This window comes from Hyperoodon ampullatus (genome assembly GCF_949752795.1).
Source record: "Hyperoodon ampullatus genome assembly, chromosome: 2".
NCBI lineage: Eukaryota > Metazoa > Chordata > Mammalia > Artiodactyla > Ziphiidae > Hyperoodon > Hyperoodon ampullatus.
Genome location: NC_136915.1, coordinates 168459536 through 168483045, shown reverse-complemented (window position 1 = coordinate 168483045; position 23510 = coordinate 168459536). Strand labels below are relative to the sequence as shown.

Genomic DNA, 23510 nt, shown 5'->3' with positions numbered 1-23510 from the left:
CAAACAGTTGTTTCCCTCTCAGAAGGAACCTCATTGAATTATGTTAATATCAGCAGAGGAGTGGGAGGGGTGGCTTAATGGTCAATTCAAAGGACTTCGGAAAAGCTCACTCGTTTGGTTGAATGCTCAGTCCTGTTGCTTTTTTCCTTGGTGCTGCCTCTTTTTTAATGTTTCTTTGCTGAAATGATAGGGGAGAGAGGGAAAAATTGAGCCTTGAGTTTTGTCTGAAGTTTGGTGACAAATGATGGGAGTAAAATTTAAACCGTTCATCTACTGAGTTCTGGGAATTGTCAGAGGATTTTACTTGTACATGCCTTCCTGACACCCACTTTTCTAAGATAAGTAAAAATTATGCTGAATTCGTAAACAAGTTACTTTTATTGAGTTGAACTTTTACAAATGTATGGTGCATTTAGCCAAAATAACACTTTTATTTAATACAATTATACTCAAAGGGCTATGCATGTAGAATTTTGTATGATTAATATGCACTTGAAAGCATTACAAAGTAAGCATAATTTCAGAGTTTGTGGGATCTCTTAAATTCACTTTGTAATTTAATGTGCAGCCACAGAAGTCAAAATTGAGGGATATTACCACCAGGAATTTGTATTATATCACATACCTTTTCATGTAAACTAGTCACCATTCCAAACTTGAAACTTTCTCTTTTAAAAAAATATAAATTGTGTTGCCTTGGAACACAGAAAGAAGTGAAGAAATGAGACCATTAAACATTTGAAATATGCTAATTTTAAAGTGCTTGCAGTATGTTTTGCCATGCTAAGTAAAGTCCCTATACTTAGCTTACTACTAGAGAAAGTTTAACCCATGAAGTTCACTGTGATTATAGAGGTAGTTGGTAATAGTTTATGAACATACATGCCACCAGGAATTTTTCTTTGTTTTATTCACATCATTTGCCTTCTTTTGTTTCTTATAAATCTGCTCAAATGCTGTCACCTACCCCTTGAATTTTCAATTTAAAATTTCTCATACAGGTTATTTCTCATATAATTTTTCCTAGCTAAAGACTCTTTCCTTGAGTGAAAAGCCCTGGAAATTCATAACTGCATAGCTTTCTCGCTCTCTCTCATGCACACACACTCACACTCACTCTCACATTCACATACTTGCTAATAATAGTTCATGTAGTTTTTTTTAAACGACTATTAAAATGGGAAATGTTTATTCTTCTGCTTTACTGGCTATTTATTTTTGCTGACATAATAGTACATGATGACTAGATATTGCTACTGTATTTTCAGAGTTCTTAATTATCAACAACAGAATCTACTCTAGCTACTTTAAGTAGCAAAACGTTAATTAAGGGAGATATACTGTTCAAAGAACCTTTAGGAGGGAAAAATTACAGAAGTAGGCTGAGTTTCCAGGAATGGTTCTCCAAATTAAATTTCAGAACCTGGGTTGCCAGGGAGCTGTTTCCTCCACCAATCTGGAGGCAACACAATCAGGAAGCCACCCTATATTATATAGCCTCTGGATTCAGAGCCATAGCACCTCTGCCATGATCCAGGCCAACAAAACAGGTGCCACATCCTCTGTCTCTTTTCAGTGTGACTCACTTCTGAATCAAAGTCTGGCATGAGCACATCAGATTGGCTGAAACTATGTCTCATCTGGAGCCCTCACTGTAAGAGCAAGATTGGGAAGGGAAGGGGAGTTTTGAATTGAACTCAAACGTCACAAGGAGGTTAGAATGGGTGTTGAGATAGTCCATCCTCAGAATCCACTTCAGTTAATATCTGTGATATATATAATCTATGGTGATTCTGTGCCATTCAGCTACTTGGAAATTCTATGTGTGAGTGAGGCTTGTGAAATATAGGATCTCCTTGTAAGGCGATCAGGTAGAAAGCTGACTTTTTCCTTGAAATGTTAGGATATGGGGCATTTTCTCTGAATCTATTTAGCTTCCCAGAGAACAACAGTCCAATATCCTGCCTGACAGAGGAATAGAAATCCATCTGGTTGCTGGCATTCTGGGGGGGAGGGCAGGAAAGGGGGCTGAGGGACAGCATTTCAGTATAAAGGCTTTCACTAAGTTCTCTTGTTTTTAACCCATGTTTGCTGTCCACCCTGCCTGGTATCTCTGGGTCCAAAACTTCTTTTGTATAATCTTTTCTCTAGGGAAAAGCCTCTGGTCTCCTGCTGGGGTTAAGGAATGGGCTGCCATACTTAGAGGGAAGTCATCAGTTGCTCTGTGTACTTCTGTGTATGGCTCTATCTGATCCTGCCCTTTCACTCCCACAACTGTATCCCTTCATGTGAGGTACCAGGTGCCTCCAAGGGGAAGACAAGACCCAAGTGGGGTGGCTTCTCCTCCATTCTCTCCCTGTGTAGGTGTTAGGAGGTGATAACTCCTATCTGTATGCTAAGTTAATGGATGGTCCTCTGTCTGCTTTCTCTCTTCCAAAGCTTTTGGAAAAAAGTCCTTTAAATTTATTCTTTAGTGCACTTATTATATCTGTCTTTTACATTGTCAGTGTATGTACAAATATTCATGAATATTGCTTTAAATATAAGGATTAATATAGATATTAAATATAAACATTTAAGAATAAAATCATTAATGTTCTCACTTTCAAATTATAAAAGTACCTTTTTAATCAGGGGTAAGAGCAGTCCACATTTTGAGGGAATCAGATGTACCTGAAATTATAGGGCAATATATATATATACTAAATGAAAAAAAAAAAAGTGGTATTGACCAAGAATGCCATGAGAAGGGAGGAGGGAGCCCTCCAGTGGGCTCTTATGGCCAGACAGGCTTCCTGGAGGAGGTGGAGATTTAACTGGACTCTGAAGAGAGAGAAGGAGCCAGGACAAGAGCAGTGTCTCCAGTTGGGTAATGACAAGTGTGACTGTATTTCCCTTACCCAGTAGAGATATGCCAGTGTGTAGCTCCATTTAAGGAGCTGAGTGAGTGCAGAGGGGGTAGCCATGAAGCCAATAGCATATATAAACCATGGAGTTTTCTTGGGCCTACTAGGACAGCCCGTCAAAGGCACACATAGACAGTTTCTTCAGTGCCCAAGAGGAAAATCTAAAGAAGTACTACTTACTAGCAGTGTGCTGGCTCACAGATGCTATTTACTACTCAAAATGTAATTCTGATTAAAGCAGGGTATTAAAACCCAACTAAAAAGATGGGTAGTTTATGAGTTTCATGCTTGTACATCTCTATAGTTATAACTTTTTAATAGCAATAAACACCAGATTTTAGTTTTCAACAGCATGTGGAACTAGTAATCTGGTATTCTCAATATTTTTATAGGCTCTTTTTTCTTTGATATTTTGATTATTTTATAAGTCAGTCATCATCTCTGAGTCCTTAATCTAGGCAAAGCACCATGCCAGCCTATGAGGGAACCCAGGCATGTGTGCATTCAACACTTTGTAGAATGTCGACTATGCGACCAAAAGTAAGAAGGAAGCAGTTGCTTCCCCTCAAAGACTTAATGCTTTGATGGGGAAGTCAGGATATAGTTATAGTGTAGCAAGGGAGCAAGATACATCGAATAACAAAAATAGTAAAGAAAGGTAATAATAGTAATGGATTCGCTCTTTCCCTTAGGAGTTTACCTGGTAGTTGGAAAGGCAGAACATACACACACTTAGATGAAACACTTGGACACTTGGAAAATAAGACAAAAGTACAAAGTAATGTAGTACAAACCAAGCACACAAGTTCTGTCAAGGGATCAGACTTGGGTGGGAGGAATCCCGGAAATGGTACAGGAGGCCTGAGTACCATGCCTGGCCATAGCAGGAGCTTGTGGTGGTTCAGGAGCACTGCATACTTGGGTGAGTTTTTGGTGGGTACATCAAAGTGCCCGATCAGGCAGGCAGAGCATGGCAGGAGTGGTTTGAACTGTAAGGATTTGCTAGATTGTATCCATGGTTCTGAGAGATGGGTTTGCTCAGTTAGAAGTCACAGGGAGCTAGATGGAGCTGCTTGGTGTAGTGGACTTAAAGGGGTGAGGCGAATCAAGTTCCAGGCAGACTGGAAGTGAGAGCAGAGCCCTGGCACTGTGGGAACATCTGGAGAATAAGACTAGCAGGTGAACCAGACTCTGGAAGAGGGATCCGGAGGTCCAGGCCTGTGTACTAGAGTCCCTAGTCATTGCAACAGCATTTCTTAGGGCGAGAGGATGAGCCTTAATGGGCAGGTTTCTCATATCCCCACTCCTGCTTCAATTGAGGACCTACACTTTTTAATCTACTTAATGTAATGAGCTTCGGTGTCAGAATTTTTTTAAAAGATCCCACTGATTTGAAAATAATAAGTGTACAAATAGGGTGGGGAAGGAAAAGAAGACAGAAAAATGAGACCTATAATACTTGAAGAAAAAATGTACATTGAGCTAGATGGAGTAATCTTTTGTAGGAATTTTGAGGGAAGAGAAACAGAGTGGCAAATAGGCAGCAGTATTTCTAGTGGAGGAAATAGTATAGATGAAGACAAGATATGATGGGATGTGTTCTGTGTGGAAAGTGAAAATGCATTGACTTCCGGGAAAGCAGGAGTCCCGTGGTTGGTGCAGTGGGTATGTTGAAGAATTAGAATTTACTCTGAAGGGCAATATAGTGTCATCTTGGAAAATGAGGTGAGGTGAGGGTGGAAGCATGATGAGTATGTATGCTTTCATAATTCTTGTGTCAGTTATTCAAAGCATGAAAGGCTTATGTTAATTTATGAGGGCATCACATTTTTCTTGGCCCTGATCCCCACCCAGAAACCCAGGATAAAGTCTCCAGTTTCCCTGTTTGCAAACATTCTGGTCATAGTGTGTCAAGGAAAAAAGACAACATTGTCAGGGAAAAAAAAATTGATCAACGTCATTGTCTCTTGAGCAGCAAGCAAATTATAATAATTGAGTGTCCCACAGTATCTCATGAGTTTTCAGGATTCTGCAAAAGCATTTATAGCCCCTGGACGAGGGATCTTTTCAGCTTGGACTGATCTGTGGGCTACTGCCATGTTTTTGGACCAGGTTCTCGGTCGCTTCATCATATTGTCTCCTCCTGTAGCTGGCACTGCAGTACCCGCTCTGTGCCCTACACATATCGTCGGTGCTGTTGTGTCCTAAGAATGCCGCATTCATTGCTAGCAGAATGGTGCAGCACTGAGGGAGGACAAATACATGTCAGGTTCTCAATAGGAGAAGAGACCTTTAACAAATTAGGAGTATACAGTATGGCAAATGTGATAATAGAGAATGCACATGAAATATTATTGAGTATGAGAAGAGGAGTGGTCAAAACCAGGAATCTTTGCTCTAGTGAAGCACAGCTATTCTCAGCAACATGGTATATTCTGTTAGTCTGTCGTGGAATCTGTTTCTAATCTGATTATTTATTAGCCTGAGAAATTGCCATGATGTTTTAAAATGTTAGAGCAAGGCAGTGAAGAATTATAACAAATCTCACATATTTAAAAAATAAATTTGGAACCATTATTACATATTTCAAAGATATATTTGGTGCCTTTACTGGCTTTTTAAAATAGTTTTCTCTTGTCTTTTATAATCTAGTCTCTTTTATGTTCTGTCAATTTTTAAAACTTTGTCAGTTCTTACCTCTTAAGAGCAGCATATCTGCTGCATTTTGTTTTTTGTACTGTTTTGAAGTGTATTGGATTGTCACAGTATATTTATATGTTTAGGCCATGAGATTTTTTATTAATCAAATCAAGTATGTTGGTCTAGGTTAGTAAAATTTCACTTAATAAGCTATATGATACTAAGCAAAATACTTAAATTAATTCAAAATCAATCTTTGAGGAATTTAAAACAAATTTTCATATCACATCTGGTTAGATCATTTTTTAACATAATAGTATAGGTAGACATAATAGTAAAAATAGTATAGGTACACCATAAGAGTAAAATTCCATCATTTTGGTATTTTATTTGTAATGCATCATCAACAATCAGAGGTTTGCTCAGCAACATCTGTATATGCAGCAGTGTAATAACTGTTAAATGTAAACACAAAAGAATTATAACACAGTCCTTGCCCTCAAGGAGCTTCCAATCTACTTGAAGAAGAAAACCGAACATAAATAAGAAATGGCATTCTATATAGCCTGTGACAAAAATTATGGGAAATTTGAGAGCTATACAAAGGTCTATGACTTGCTGTAATCAGAGTAGACTTCATGGAGGAGGTGGCACTTGACATAAATTTCAAGGCCACTAGTATTTGCCTTCTTGCTGAGAAGAGGCATTCCTAGCAAGTAGAAGCAATACAAACAAAAAAACAGAGGTAAAAATAAACGCAGCAGTCAGCCTAAAGTTTATAAAAGTTTAATGATCAAAAGCAATGCCAATCAGTTAAGTATCTTATACAGGTTTTTTTTCCCATAGAATTTTTATTTGATTCTCAAAATATATGTGACTATCAACATTTTTATGCAGTATTTGGCTTTGGTTATCAGACATTCTAAAGTCAATTCAACAAATATTTATAATATATGCTATGTAAATTTCAATGACTACTATGCTAGGTATTATAATATGTGGAAATGAGGAAGTATTTGTGATCTTATCCTTGAAGATTTTGTTGCCTTATTAGTGAGAATGATGCAGAAATAAAATGATTCAATGTAGTCATCAAACCAAGGCCACTCAAATATTCCCCAAGTTATAAAACTCTCTACCTATGAGTCACCAATTGTATGAAAGACTTTCCAGTCCTTTGCATATGCAGGAGCTATTCCTCCACATACCAGACCCTCTCCTCATACCCACTGTAGCTCCTTCTAGCAACCAAGTTATATTGATGGTGCTCTGCCAGCTAAAGGTTATCATTGGGCACTTGCTGACCCCACATCTGTCCCTCATTTATCCTTTTGTTTCCTTTCAAGGTCAGTGAACACATACTGTGGGGCTATATCTTAACTCCCGCCTCCCTCCAACTTGATTCCTCTGCATTTACCACTCATAGTTTTGTTACTTCCACCTCATACCACACTCTTTCACACATTAATGCCTCCTTTTTTTTGGCCTATTCTATTTCTCCTCTTTCTTCTAACTCTTACCAAGTTATTACAAGGAAAAAACACACTCTCTCTCATATTCCCTCTCTCTTTGAACAAAGAATCCCTGTCATCTTTGATGCCCCCCATACAAATAGTGCTGGTAACCACCTTATATTGAGAAAAGGAAAGGTACCATGTTTCAAAATGAAGAAAATAATGGTGTTGAATGAGTGACATCAGCTTCTAAGCTTTTGAAAATATACAGAAATTTCTTTCTGAATCTCCATTAAAAAATCTTTCTCCAGAATTTTGCAAATGTTTCCTCCAAAATGTCTACTAAAGGTAAAATGTTTAAAATATCAAATTCTATTTCTTATTTATTTACAAATATTACAAAAAACATGCTCTACTTTTCTCTTTTCTTTGCAAATGTAACCTACTTGAACAATAAAATTTACTGAACATTCTGAGTTCCAAATGAACAACTTTGACAGAAATTTTTTAATGTAATGCATTTACAAGATGAGGGTGTCTCATATAAGGTACACGGGCATACTTCATTTTATTGTGCTTCACTTTATTGCTCTTCTCAGATAATGTGTTTTTTTACAAATTGAAGTTTTGTAACAACCCTATCTTGTCAGATGATAGTTAGTGTTTTTAAGCAACAAAGTACTTTTAAATTAAGGTAAGTACATTGTTTTTTTAGACATAATGCTATTCCACATTTAATAAACTACCGTATAGTGTAAACATAACTTTTACAGCATTGGGAAACCAAAAAAAAAATCATTTGACTTGCTTTATTGTGATATTTGCTTTATTGCGGTGGTCTGGAACTAAACCTGTAATTTCTCCAAGGTATGCCTATAATTTAAAAATTAATAGAATAAGCAATACCTATTGTATGAATTGAAAGGAGAGAGATGGGGAAGTGACACAGACAGACAGACAATTAAAAACCTGGGAAAACTTTTTGCACAGAATATAGAAACTTGAGCTGGACTCTAAATAGTGAACTGGTATGATAGGGAGAAGTTGACAGGGTGCCTCAAGCTGGGAAAAGACTGTTGGCAAATGTGTATTTGGTTGAAATGGAGACTTCCTATGGAAGAGTAAAGGAGATATTGACAAATAAGGATCGGACCAATTTGTAGGTGTTTTTCAATTTCACATTAAGGAGTTTCATGGAATTTCTTCCGTAAGTAATGGAGAGCTATGAACGTTTTGAAGGACTGTAATGAATTTGACAGGGTGGTTTAAGAAAATTGCTCTCCCTGGTGATGTTAGAGGAATTAGAAGACTAGAAGACTAGATAGGAGGCCATTTATAACTGTATGCTTGTGAGATGCCAAGGACCTGGATTAATGTAGTGGGAATGTCAAACAATGGGAGCTCTTACAAATGCTTCAAACACAATGCAGCGTAGTCTTGATGTAATAAAGGAGGTGAGGGAAGACAATACATCATAAATGATAGTGAGGTTTCAGACTGGGTGACTGGGAGAATGATAAATACACCTGATGGCAGAAAGGTGTATTTATCAATTTTCAAGAGGAAAATAGAATGGATGAGAGGAAGGAAAGTGATGATAGGTACATGGGCTCATCACTGTCAATAGAAAGTTAATGTGAGTCACGTATGCCATTTAAAATTGTCTAGCAGCCACATTCAGAGCAGTAAAAGTAAACAGATGAAATTATGTTTAATAATACTTTATTTACCCCAATATATTCAAAGTATTATCATTTCAACATATAATCCATATAAAAGTATTAATGATATAGTTTGCATTCTTTTTTTCATACTAAATCTTTGAAATCTGGTTTGTAGTTAACACTTAAAGCACATCCCAATTTGACTAGCTACATTTCAAATACTTGGTAGTCCCCTTAGCTAGAGGCTACCATATTGAACACTGCATTATGTTTAGGCAGTTTAATGGAGTTAAAAAGAATATGTAGCAAATGTCTCAATTAAGCTAGTGCTAAGATTCACTATATTTTGGAAATTATAATTCTGTTTTTCCTTTCTCCTCCTCTCTTTTGTTTATTTTAGCTATTTCATATTCAAGATGTTCTTTTAGCAGAATGTCATACTTTCCCAAAAGCACCAGGAATTTTAGAAATATCCACAATATGTCATTTCATTGCTCTCTCATTTAGTTCTCCATTTGACTTATAACTTTAGTTAAACAAATCAGTCTGAATCTTCTTTTTCTTCTATTTTTGTCAGTCTTAAAACTCTTCTAGTGGGAAGCAGCCGCATAGCACAGGGAGATCAGCTCGGTGCTTTGTGACCACCTAGAGGGGTGAGATAGGGAGGGTGGGAGGGAGACGCAAGAGGGAGGAGATATGGGGATATATGTCTATGTATAGCTGATTCACTTTGCTATAAAGCAGAAACTAACCCACCATTGTAAATTATACTCCAATAAATTGGATATATAAACTCCAATTATACTCCAATAAAGATGTTAAAAAAAATACAGCACTGTACAGACATTTTTCCAAATAAGCCATACAGATGGCCAACAAGTACATGAAAAGGTGTTCAACATCACTAATTATCAGGGAAATGCAAATCAAAACCACAAGGAGATATCACCTCACACCTCTTAGAATGGCTATCATCAAGAAGACAAGATAACAAGTGTTGGCAAGAATGTGGAGAAAAGGAACACTTATGTACTATTGATGGGAATATAAATTATGGAAAACAGTATGGAGGTTCCTTAAGAAATTAAAAATAGAACTACCTTATGATCCAGCAATCCCACTTCTGGGTATATATCCAAAGAAATGAAAACAGAATCTTGAAGAGATAGCTGCACTCCCATATTTATTGCAGCATTATTCACAATAGCCAAGATACAGAAACAACCTAAGTGACAGCTGATGGGTGAATGGATAAAACAGATATGGTATACACAGACAATGGAATATTATTCAACCATGAGAAAGAAGGAAATCCTGCCATTTGCAACAACATGGATGGACTTTAAGGGCATTATGCTAAGTGAAATAAGTCAGAGTAAGAGAATATAATATAGGATATCACTTATTTGTATAACCTTAAAGAGCAAAACTCAGAAACAGAGAGTAGAATGGTGGTTACCAGGGGTGGGGGTGTGGAAAAAATAGGGAGACATTGGTCCGAGGGCATAAACTTCCACTTACAAGACAAATAAGTTCTAGCAATCTAATGTACAGCATGGTGATTATAGTTAATAATACTGTATTCTTAACGTGAAAGATGCTAAGGCAGTAGATCTTATATATTCCCACCACACAAAAAAATGGTAATTATGTGAGATGATGAAGGCATTGGCTCAAGCTATGGTAGTAATCATTTTGCAATATATGTTTATCAAATCAACATGTTGTATACCTTAAAGGTACACAATGTTATATGTCAATTACATCTCAATAAAACTGGAAAAATAAAACTGTTGATTATGAAATAATTTAGTAATATGTCCTCAAAACTCTTAGATAAATGACATTTAGTCCTTTGGAAATGAAACTACATTTTTAATATTTCTCTGTCTGCATATGTGTGTATTTCTCCAGTGTTTAATATCTGATGTAAACTTGCTGGAGTTCTGGTCTTCACTATATGCTAAAGAATGCAGTACAAAAGGGAGCCTACTTCTATAGAAAACATGCCAAGGACATTGTATTCCATCTTTACAATGAAATGCAGATTTTCCATTAAAGGCGAATCCATCATTTCAAGAGGTTGAATAGGATGATGCATTAAAAAAATCCAGCTGCTTAAATTTAGGGCATTGAAAAACAACCAGTAAAAAAAATGTTCCCTGCGTCTCAAACATTTTCATTTGATTATGTATTGGGTAGCTTTTCATTCAATCTGTGATCTTGCCTCTTAGAATGCTATACTAAAATAGTCTGACAAGTCTTTCAAACAAGTTAGACCCAACTATAATGCTTCATTTATGTAAATTATGTATTTTGCTATTTAGAATATCCTTGTGTTTGCTAATATACTGTTAATTTTTGTACAAGAAACATTGGAATCTTCTTACAGTGCTTTGCTTTTTCATGTTTATTCTTGGGCTTCTCTCACTGCCATTCAGTTTTTTATGTTTTTGTTTTGTTTTGTTTTGCTATCTTCTTTGAAGACCTTGTCTGCCAGGACAGCCATTTTGTTCTCCAACCAGCTTCCTTCAACTTCTTGAGTCATCTATTTCTCTCTGCCTCACTATTCTAAAGTGCTCTGCCCAACTTTCCCTGATTAATTTAGGAGTGAGAAGTGGCAAAGCCAGTGATAGTTCTTGCAGCAACACTCTCTGATGTCTGCAGAGAGTGTGGTCCCCACAATCAGGCTAGGGAGCATGGAAGAGTTCTGCCCCACACTACTGAGCCTAGACCAATTCTCAAGCAAGAGCTGGAGGAGCTTCAGGAACAAAAAGGCTTATGTCAAACATATCTGTATGGTACATGTATTTCCCACAGGCATTAATAGTTGTTTATTAAAAGTCATAGCTGGATCTCCATGCTCTCCTCCTCTGGAGTCTAGGCCTGGTTTTTCTCAGGACTGTCACCCGAGATATACAGAGGACTACTGTTTAACAAGGACTGTGCAAAAGTGCCCCAGGTAATAAATATCGACTAGGTTTCTTAAACTGAGGATTCGGCTCTCTACTATTATACTGGTTGTTAGGCATTTATGCATATGATAATATTGTCCCTGGGCCAGTCCTTAAAAGTAAGTGTTTCTAATAATTCTTTGGCATCCAATATGTTTTGTTTTACCAAGATTAGTTTGGTCCCATTTGCAGACCTCCCCTCTCAAATGTGCATTTTCTTCTTAAAGTGTTGTTAATTTTAAGAGAATTTGTTCTAGTTAATATTAGTTCACTTCTAATGGGTTCTTTTTTTCTCAAAGAGTTTGACAATTTAATGGATTCATTTCTTTCTGGACCCACATTTTATTCTAGACTCAAAGGAAGGAAGTATTTTCTGTGCTTTATCATAGTTTATAGGTGGTATTTCATACTAGGGTCCTTGTGCTTCCAGTCTCTTGCCAGCTCTGGCTATCAAAACTGCTTAGGCTGCAAATAAAATATGAAATGAAATCCATCTGGCATTTCTCATTGAATTAGGACCAGAACATTTTTGTTAAATATTAACAGATGGCTAAATTTTTAATATCAAACTAACATTTTAAAACATCTAAGGGGACCCACATGAGGAAGAAAGGATAGAGGACCATGTGTTTTCTCCATCCCTGAGCCCTTCCTTCCTCTGCACTTTCCCTCCGCTCATTCTTCTGACCCATGTGTTGAGAACCATTGGAGTCTCCTATCTCAGATAATTTTTGTTCCTTGGTAGCTGGTATCAAAGTAGTGTGTGATGGTATCAAAATATCCTAATTAAATGTTGACCAACTCAGGTGATGTGTTGCTATGGGCATGCTTCAAGATCTTTTATTAAAGCCAATTCTCTCTCTCTTTCTCTCTCTCTCTCTCTCTCTCTCTCTCTCTAGGAAAAAGAAAAGAAGTATATGCTTCCCTTGGACAACCTGAAAGTTCGGGATGTGGAAAAAAGCTTTATGTCTAGCAAGCACATCTTTGCACTCTTTAATACAGAGCAAAGGTAAGGAAATGAAGCAACTTTCGTCTTCACATTTTCTTTCCTTGAAATTCTACATGATCCAGAGACCATATTTGCAAGATTTCTTTTGCTCCCACCTTGAAATTTGTCAACTCTTCAGTTTTCCTTTTGTTTATTTTGTATTTTTAGCTTTTACCATAGGTTGTGGATTCAAAAGATTTAAACTTAGAATAAGGAGGATCTTCAAGTATTAATTAATTTATTTCCTGCTTTTCCAGCAGGCACCCATGTCATGCTGCTTCCATTCTTAAATTACATTTTGTTACTTTAAAGTCTTCCTTGTCCTGAATTTATTGTTTACATACTTATAAATAAATTACTCAGCTATAATTTTTAATAGTCTCTGTCTAGCATGGATGAATATCACTTAAGACTTTCTCCTATGTATTATGACTCAATTCTTGCATTGGTGAATAGAATTATTCAGTTAATGTGAATATAAATATATTGTTCTTTACAGTTTTTCAAAGCACTCTCTACTTTCATTGCCTGGTTTTTGTAACAATTGTCTGTGAGGTCAAAGATAGAGTACTGTGGTTACCATTTCCTAAATTAGAAATGTAGCTCAGAGACTTTCTTAAGATCACAAAATTAGCCCTGAATTTTGGGCTGATTATCATGGAGTGCCATGGTTGTTCACTGAAACTAAGCAGTAAAGTTAAGTAAACAAATGGGGAGGCGACAGAGAATTGGATAGAGAGATGTAAAAAGGCTACAACTAGGCAAAAATAATAAAGGAGATCTTTTCCAAATGGAATTGTTATAGGAACAAGCTAATTAATTTCTATGAGGCATTTATTAAGAGACTGTCACTAGGTGGCAGGATCTAATTTTAACCCATCTGTCAAAGGCTTTTATCTTTATTTAGCAATGAATGAAGTTCCTTGATTAGGTTCAATGACTGGCCCAGGGTCAATCACACAGTAAATCAAAATGGCAAAAAACAAAACAAACAAAAAAAACCCTTCTTCCTACATTCCCAGTCAGTTGCTCAGAGTGACTCATTATACAAAAATACTTAGAAAAACCACAAGAGTGAGCATTTAAAGAATCAAGGGAAAAGAAAATTAAATACAACTCCCTACCAGATACTGTGATGGGATTTTATTAAAGACTTAGTATTGTTTTTGAGAGCAGCTTGTAAAAAGACACTGAAAATGATAAAGAATATAAAGGTTTCCTGGAGAGAGCAGTAGTGTGTCTTCCACTAGGGCAAAGCTCAGTACTGTTTACATACCTTCCTCAGAGCAGCGGGGAGATGGGAGGTCCTAAAGGAATCTTCAAGGGTATGCTCAGCCTTCTTGTCTGGATGCAGAGTGGGAAGTATATTACCACACAGGAGGTCAAACTAAATTTGAATCCTTGATCAACCTAGAAAGTTCAGGTTATAAAAGGGCTGAGTACAAAGTAAAAAAATCAGACAATGGTAAAGCATCTATTTAGACAAATACAACTATGGATTTTAAAGACAGCAAAAAATACAAATATAAGAAAACTCTGGGCTTCTAAAAATCTAGGTATTCTGGAATTCTAGACTTGTCAGAAGGTATTGAACTCTTCAACCACTTCTCAAGACCTCTGTGTGTGCAAGAATGTCCCATCTACATGCACATTTGCCATTTGTCTTTTCCTCTGAAATCTTGATTATTTTCAATTATTTTTGTACTGGCTAGGCCCTCCAGTACAATGTTAAGTACAACTAGGCATCTTTGTTTTGTTTCTGATTTTAAGGAAAATTATTTCACAACTTTATGGACTTTAAGCACTTTCTTATAGGTACCTGATATCAGGTAAAGAAGATCCCCTGGGTTCCTAGTTGCTCAGGTTTCTGTTTTAATCATGGATGGGTGTTTAACTATTTTAAGTGCTTTTTTTGCCTCTGTGAATTTTCTTTAATCCATTCACGTGGTGAAATATATTAATAGACCTTCTTATTGTAAACCATCCTTGATCTCCTGGGATTAAACCTAAATTAAATTATGATGTATTATTATCTATTATGTGTTCCTGGTTTAAGTTTGCCAGCATTTTATTTAGACTTTTGCATCTGTGTTCAAAAGTGAAATTGGCCCATAAATGTTCTTTTCTGTACTTTCCCTGCCTGGTTTTCATATCAAGGTTCTGTTAGTTTCATAATTGAAGTGGAAATAAGTTCTTATTTTTCTTTGGAACACTTTGTGTAAGGTAGGGATTAACTGTTAACTGATTGGTAGATCTCACCTGTAAAATCATCCAGCCCTGTGGACAGTTTTGATAAGTAGACTTTTGACTAGTGATTTAATAATTATAGATTTGTTCAGGTTTTCTGTTTTTTTCCATGAGTCAGTTTAGACAAATTATATAATTTTTTAGGAAATGTCCATTCTGTTCATTTTAACATATATTGGCATCAAGTATTTCTTAACGTTCTATTTTTACAAATCTCTGCTGTATCTGAAATATGACCCCTTTTTATTTCTGATATTAGGCCTTACTTTTTTTTAACTTGATCACTCTTTCCAGAGTTGTATCTATTTCCAGAGAACCAGATTTTGATTTCGATCCTCAATTGTATATATTTTGTCTATTTCAAGAATTTCTGCTCCCTTCTTCATTTCCTAACTTGTATTTTGTGTTTACTTTGTAGCTCTTTTTTTCTAACTTCTTAGTTTAGATGTGTAGCTCATCAGTTTTTATCCTATTTTTCCTATATGCATATAAATGTTTAGATTTCCCTCTATATATTTTTTTGCTGCTCACCACAAACTTTGTAATGTAATACTTTTGTTATCATTAAGCTTTGTTTGCTCCTATCTTCTATTTCCATAATCTTCATTACGATTTTTTCTTTGAGTTGTTTAGGACTGTGTTTTATATTTTGTAGTGCATGGAATTTTATTGTTTTGTTGTTGGTTTTTTTTTTTTTATTAGTTTCTGCTTTATAACAAAGTGAATCAGTCATACATATACATCTGTTCCCACATCCCTTCCCTCATGCATCTCCCTCCCTCCCACCCTCCCCATCCCACCCCTCCAGGCGGTCACAAAGCACCAAGCTGATCTCCCTGTGCTCTGCGGCTGCTTCCCACTATCTATCTACCTTACGTTTGGTAGTGTATATATGTCCATGCCTCTCTTTCGCTTTGTCACAGCTTACCCTTCCCCCTCCCCATATCCTCAAGTCCATTCTCAAGTAGGTCTGTGTCTTTATTCCCGTTTCACCCCTAGGTTCTTCATGACATTTTTTTTTTTTTAATTCCATATATATGTGTTAGCATACGGTATTTGTCTTTCTCTTTCTGACTTACTTCACTCTGTATGACAGACTCTAGGTCTATCCACCTCATTACAAATAGCTCAGTTTCGTTTCTTTTTATGGCTGAGTAATATTCCATTGTATATATGTGCCACATCTTCTTTATCCATTCATCCGATGATGGACACTTAGGTTGTTTCCAGCTCCGGGCTATTGTGAATAGAGCTGCAATGAACATTTTGGTACATGTCTCTTTTTGAATTATGGTTTTCTCAGGGTATATGCCTAGTAGTGGGATTGCTGGGTCATATGGTAGTTCTATTTGTAGTTTTTTAAGGAACCTCCCCATACTGTTCTCCATAGTGGCTGTACCTGTTGTTGGTTTCTAACTTAATTGTATTGTAGTCAGAGAATATGGTCTAGCACATGGTGAAATTTCATAAATATTTCATGTATGCTTGAGAAGAATGTATTGATTTAGGAGTATAGGGTTCCATGAGAGTTCTTTGGATTGTACTTGTTAATTATATTATCCAATCTCTATAGTTACTACCTTTTTAAATCTTTATTAATGAAAAAACTTAACAAGTATATATTAGGCAGCTGTTATATGCCAGGTACTGGCATATACTTAAAATACATCTTGAATAAAACACAGAAAGATGATACTTTTTTTTTTTATTAGTTTCTGCTTTATAACAAAGTGAATCAGTCATACATATACATCTGTTCCCACATCCCTTCCCTCATGCATCTCCCTCCCTCCCACCCTCCCCATCCCACCCCTCCAGGCGGTCACAAAGCACCGAGCTGATCTCCCTGTGCTCTGCGGCTGCTTCCCACTATCTATCTACCTTACGTTTGGTAGTGTATATATGTCCATGCCTCTCTTTCCCTTTGTCACAGCTTACCCTTCCCCTTCCCCGTATCCTCAAGTCCATTCTCAAGTAGGTCTGTGTCTTTAAGATGATACATTTTAAGATTATATTCTAGAGAGGAGTGTTGGCAAGGAGACAGATAAAAGCCATAATGAATCTTACTTTATACTAGAGTGGTTTTAAAAAATCATACTTCATGATTGTGAGCTTGATTATTCTAGTAGGTCTGTCAGTTTTTGCTTTATGTATTTTGAGTCCAGTCTAAGAATCTACTAGATTCTTAGAAGTTTAGAATTGTTGTTTCTTCCTGGTGACCTTTTAAAAAAAATCATTTCGTGGAAACTCTCTTTATTTCTAACATTGTTCTTTGCCTTAAAATTTATTTTGTCTCATCTTAATATAGCTACACTACCTTTCTTTTGGTTAATATTTACCTGGTTTTTCTTTTTTACTTCCTTTTGCTATCAACCTTCCTGTATTTTTATTAAGTGTTTCTCTTATAATAACATGTAGGCAGATTTGTTTCTTTGCTTTTAATCTAATGTGAGATATCTTTCTTTTAACTAGTAAGTTTAGCCCATTTATATTTTTTATTATTACTGATTCATTTAATTAATTTGAACATCCTATTTTAGTCTTTCTCTTTACCCTGCCTTTTCTTTTTTTAAATTATGCAATGTCCATTCAGTGTTCACATTTCCAATTATCTCATAAAAATCATTATTTTTCTAACAATTTATTTAATTTTTTACTTTTTTATTAGAGTATAATTGCTTTACAGTGTTGTGTTAGTTCTGCTGTACAATGAAGTGAATCAGCTATATGTATACCTATATCCCCTCCCTCTTGGACCTCCCTCCCACCACCCCCATCCCACCCATCTAGGTCGTCACAGAGCACCTAGCTGGGCTCCCTGTTCTATACAGCAAGTTCCCACTAGCTATCTGTTTTACACATGGTAGTGTATTTATGTCAAACCTAATCTCCCAATTCGTCCCACCCTCCCCTTCCCCCACTGTGTCCACATGTCCGTTCTCTATGTCTACGTCTTTACTCCTGCCCTACAAATAGGCTCATCTCTACCATTTTTCTAGATTCCATGTATATGCGTTAATATACGATATTTGTTTGTCTCTTTCTGGTTTATTTCACTCTGTATGACAGACTCGAGGTCCATCCACATCTCTACAAATGACCCAATTTCGTTCCTTTTTATGGCTGAGTACTATTCCATTGTATATATGTACCACATCTTCTTTATCCATTCATCTGTCATTGGACATTTAGGTTGTTTCCATGTCCTGGCTATTGTAAATAGTGCTACAATGTACATTGGGGTACATGTGTCCTTTTGAATTATGGTTTTCTCAGGGTATATGCCCAGTAGTGGGATTGCTAGGTCATATGGTAATTCTATTTTTAGTTTTTTAAGGAACCTCCATACTCTTCTCCATAGTGGCTGTATCAATTTACATTCCCACCAACAGTGCAAGAGGGTGCCCTTTTCTCCACACCCTCACCAGCATTTATTGTTTGTAGACATTTTGATGATGGCCATTCTGACCAGATTGAAGTGATACCTCATTGTAGTTTTGATTTGCATTTCTCTAATAATTAGTGATGTTGAGAATCTTTCATGTGCTCTTGGCCAGTCGTATGTCTTCTTTGGTGAAATGTCTATTTAGGTCTTCTCCCCATTTTTTAATTGGGTTGATTGTTTTTTTGATATTGAGCTGCATGAGCTGCTTGTATATTTTGGAGATTAATCCTTTGTCGGTTGTTTCATTTGCAAATATTTTCTCCCCATCTGAAAGTTGTCTTTTCATCTTGTTTAAGGTTTCCTTTGCTGTGCAAAAGCTTTTAAGTTTCATTAGGTCCCATTTGTTTATTTTTGGTTTTATTTCCATTTCTCTAGGAGGTGGGTAATAAAAGACCTTGCTGTGGTTTATTGTCAAAGAGTGTTTTTCCTATGTTTTCTTCTAAGAGTTTTATAGTGTCCGATCTTACATTCAGGTCTTTAATCCATTTTGAGTTTGTGTTTGCATATAGTGTTAGGAAGTGTTCTAATTTCATTCTTTTGCATGTAACTGTCCAGTTTTCCCAGCACCACTTATTGAAGAGGGTGTCTTTGCTCCATTGTATGTACTTGCCTTCTTTGTCATAAATTAGGTGACCATACGTGTGTGGGTTTATCTCTGGGCTTTCTATCCTGTTCCATTGATCTATCTTTCTGTTTTTGTGCCAGTACCATACTGTCTTGATTACTGTAGCTTTGTAGTATAGTCTGAAGTCAGGGAGCCTGATTCCTCTAGCTCTGTTTTTCTTTCTCAGGATTGCTTTGGCTATTTCGGGTCTTTTGTGTTTCCATGCAAATTGTGACATTTTTTGTTCTAGTTCTGTGAAAAATGCCATTGGTAGTTTGATAGGGATTGCACTGAATCTGTAGATTGCTTTAGGTAATATAGTCATTTTCACAATCTTGATTTTTCTAATCCAAGAACATGGTATGTCTCTCCATCTGTTTGTATCATCTTTAATTTCTTTCATCAGTGTCTTATTATAGTTTTCTGCATACAGGTCTTTTGTCTCCTTAGGTAGGTTTATTCCTAGGTATTTCATTCTTTTTGTTGCAATGGTAAATGTGATTGTTTCATTAATTTCTCTTTCTGATATTTCATTGTTATTTTATAGGAATGCAAGAGATTTCTGTGCATTAATTTTGTATCCTGCAACCTTACCAAATTCATTGATTAGTTCTAGGAGTTTTCTGGTGGCATTTTAGGATTTTCTATGTATACTATCATGTCATCTGCAAACAGCGAGAGTCTTACTTCTTCTTTTCCAATTTGTATTCATTTCGTTTATTTTTCTTCTCTGATTGCCATGACTAGGACTTCCAAAACTATGTTGAATAAGAGTGGTGAGAGTGGACATCCTTGTCTTGTTCCTGATTATAGTGGAAATGCTTTCAGTTTTTCACCATTGTGAATGATGTTTGCTGTGGGTTTGTTATATGTGGCCTTTATTATGTTGAGGTAGGTTCCCTCTATGTCCATTTTCTGGCAGGTTCCCTCTGCCCATAAATGGGTGTTGAATTTTGTCAAAAGCTTTTTCTGCATCTATTGAGATGATCATACCGTTTTTATTCCTTATTTTGTTAATATGGTGTATCACATTGATTGATTTGCATATATTGAAGAATCTTTGCATTCCTGTGATAAATCCCACTTGATCATGGTGTATAATCCTTTTAATATGCTTTTGGATTCTGTTTGCTAGTATTTTGGTGAGGATTTTTGCATCTATGTTCATCAGTGATACTGATGTGTAATTTTCTTTTTTTGTGGTATCTTTGTCTCCTTTTGGTACCATGGTGATGGTGGCCTCAATGAACGAATTTGGGGGTGTTTCTCTCTCTGCAATTTTTTGGAAGAGTTTGAGAAGGATATGTGTTAGCTGTTCTCTAAATGTTTTATATAATTCACCTGTGAAGCCATCTGGTCCTGGACTTTTGTTTGTTGGAATCCTTTTAATTAAAGTTTCAATTTCATTACTTGTGTTAGGTCTGTTTATATTTTCTAATTCTTCCTGGTGCAGTCTTGGAAAATTGTACCTTTCCAAGAATTTGTCCATTTTATTGGCAAATAGTTGTTTGTAGTAGTCTCTTATAATCCTTTGTATTTCTGAAGTTGTGATTTCTCCTTTTTCATTTCAAATTTTATTGATTTGCATCCTCTCCCTTTTTTTCTTGATGAGTCTGGCTAAAGGTTTATCAATTTTGTTTATCTTCTCAAAGAACCAACTTTTTGAGCAACTTCATTGCTGTGTGCAGTTTTATTGATCTTTACTATTGTTTTCTTCATTTCTATTTCATTTATTTCTGCTCTGATCTTCTTTCTCTAGTTGCTTTAGATTAGATTGCTCTAGTTGCTTTAGCTTAGATTGTTTGAGATTTTTCTTGTTTCTTGAAGTGAGATTGAATTGCTATAAACTTCTCTCTTAGAACTGATTTTGCTGCGTCCCATAGGTTTTGGGTCATCGTTTTTTCATTGTCATTTCTTTCTATGTGTTTTTTTATTTCTTCTTTGATTTCTTCAGTGATCTCTTGGTTATTTAGTAGTGCATTGTTTAGCTTCCATGTATTTGTGTTTTTAACAGTATTTTTCCTGTAATTTATTTCTAATCTCGTTGTGGTCAGAAAATATGATTGATACGATTTCAATTTTCTTAAATTTTCTGAGGCTTAATTTGTGACCCAAGATGTGATCTATGCTGGAGAATGTTCTGTGTGCACTTGAGAGGATAGTGTATTCTGCCACATTCAGGTGGAATGTCCTATAAGTATCAGTTAACTCTATCTGGTCTGTTGTGTCATTTATTTTATTTTTTTTCTTTTTCTTTTTTTAAAATTTTTATTGGAGTATAGTTGATTTACTATGTTTTGTTAATTTCAGGTGTACACCAAAGTGAATCAGTTATACATATACATACATGTACTCTTTTTTAGATTTTTTTCCCATATAGGCCATTACAGAGTATTGAGTAGAGTTCCCTGTGCTATATAGCAGGTTCTTATTCGTTATCTATTTTATATATAGCACTGTGTATATGTCCATCCCCATCTCTCAGTTTATTCCTCCCCAGCAGCCCCTTTGTAACCGTAAGTTTGTTTTTGATATCTGTAAATCTGTTCCTGTTTTGTAGATAAGTTCATTTGTATTGTTTTGTTTTGTTTTGTTTTTTATAAATTTATTTGTTTATTTTTGGCTATGTCGGTCTTCCCTGCTGTGCGCAGGTCTTCTCTAGTTGCAGCAAGCAGGGGTTACTCTTTGTTGAGGTGCCCAGGCTTCTCATTGTGGCTTCTCTTGTTGTGGAGCACAGGCTCTAGGCACATGGGCTTCGGTAGTTGTGGCACACAGGCTTCATTGCTCTGCAGCATGTGGGATCTTCCTGGTCCAAGGCTGGAACCCATGTCCCCTTCATTGGCAGGCAGATTCTTAAGCACTGCACCACCGTGGAAGCCCTTGTATTGTTTTTTAAAATTAGATTACATGTATGAACGATATCATATAATGTTTGTTTTTCTGCGTCTGACTTACTTCACTCAGTATGACAATCTCTAGGTCCATCCATATTGCTGCAAATGACATTATTTTGTTCTTTTTTATGGCTGAGTAATATTCCATTGTATACATGTACCACATCTTCTTTATCCATTCCTCTGTGTATGGACATTTAGGTTGCTTTCATGTTGCTGGATGTTGTAATTAGTGCTGCAGTGAACATTAGGGTGCATGTATCTTTTCAGATTATGGTTTTCTCTGGGGTATGAGTATATGCCCAGTAGCTGGATTGCTGGGTCATATGGTAGTTCTGTTTTTAGCTTTTTAAGGAACCTCCATGCTGTTCTCCATAGTGGCTGTACTAATTTACATTCCCCCCACTGTTGTGTCGTTTAAAGCTTATGTTTCCTTGCTTATTTTCTGTTGGGATGATCTGTCCATTGGTGAAAGTGGAGTGTTAAAGTCCCCTACTATTACTGTGTTACTTTTATGGTTGTTAGCATTTGCCTTATATATTGAGGTGCTCCTATGTTGGGTGCATACATATTTATAATTGTTATATCTTCTTCTTAGATTGATCCCTTGATCATTATGTAGTGTCCTCCCTTGTCTCTTTTAACAGTCTTTATTTTAAAGTCTATTTTATCTGATATGAGTATTGCTACTCCAGCTTTCTTTTGATTTCCATTTGCATGGAATATCTTTTTCCATCCCTTCACTTTCAGTCTTTATGTGTCCCTATGTCTGAAGTGGGTCTCTTGTAGACAGCATATATATGTGTCTTGGTTTTGTATGCATTCAGCCAGTCTGTGTCTTTTGGTTGTAGCATTTAATCCATTTACATTTAAGGTTATTATCAATATGTACGTTCATATTACCATTTTCTTAATTGTTTTGTGTTTGTTTTTGTGGGTCTTTTTCTTCTCCTGTGTTTCCTGCCTGGAGAAGTTCCTTTAACATTTGTTGTAAAGCTGGTTGGTGGTGCTGAATTCTCTTAGCTTTTGCTTGTTTGTAAAGCTTTTGATTTCTCTGTCGAATCTGAATGAGATCCTTCCTGGGTAGAGTAATCTTGGTTGTAGGTTTTTCTCTTTCATCACTTTAAGTATATCTGCCACTCCCTTCTGGCCTGCAGAGTTTCTGCTGAAAAATCAGCAGATAACCTTATGGGGATTCCTTTTTATGTTATTTTTTCTTTTCCCTTGCTGCTTTTAATATTTTTTCTTTGAATTTAATTTTTGTTAGTTTGATTATATGTGTCTTGGTGTGTTTCTTCTAGGGTTTATCCTGTATGGGATTCTCTGTGCTTCCTGGACTTGATTGACTCTTTCCTTTCCCGTGTTAGGGACATCTTCCACTATAATCTCTTCAAATATTTTCTCAGACCCTTTCTTTTTCTCTTCTTCTTCTGGGACACCTATAATTCGAATGTTGGTGCGTTTAATATTGTCCCAGCGGACTCTGAGATTGTCTTCAGTTCTTTTCATTCTTTTTTCCTTATTCTGTTCCTCAGCTATTACTTCCACCATTTTGTCTGCCAGCTCACTTATTCGTTATTCTGCCTCAGTTATTCTGTTATTGATTCCTTCTAGTGTGTTTTTCATTTCAGTTATTGTGGTGTTCATCTCTGTTTGTTTGTTCTTTAGTTATTCTAGACCTTTGTTGAACATTTCTTGTATTTTCTCGATCCAT

At 36.2% G+C, this 23510-nt stretch overlaps 1 protein-coding gene across 6 annotated transcripts in view; it reads left to right on the top strand.

The window, feature by feature from the left end:
• The window catches only part of DNM3 (dynamin 3), a gene marked incomplete at both ends in the record, with an annotated part of 593219 nt that overhangs the window by 411776 nt on the left and 157933 nt on the right, over positions 1 to 23510 (top strand). For all 6 annotated transcript variants that reach the window (XM_079696529.1, XM_079696527.1, XM_079696525.1 and 3 more), the window contains one exon: positions 12518 to 12627. In XM_079696529.1, coding sequence (XP_079552655.1) covers positions 12518 to 12627 — 110 coding nt within the window. The remainder of the gene's footprint in view (positions 1 to 12517; positions 12628 to 23510) is intronic.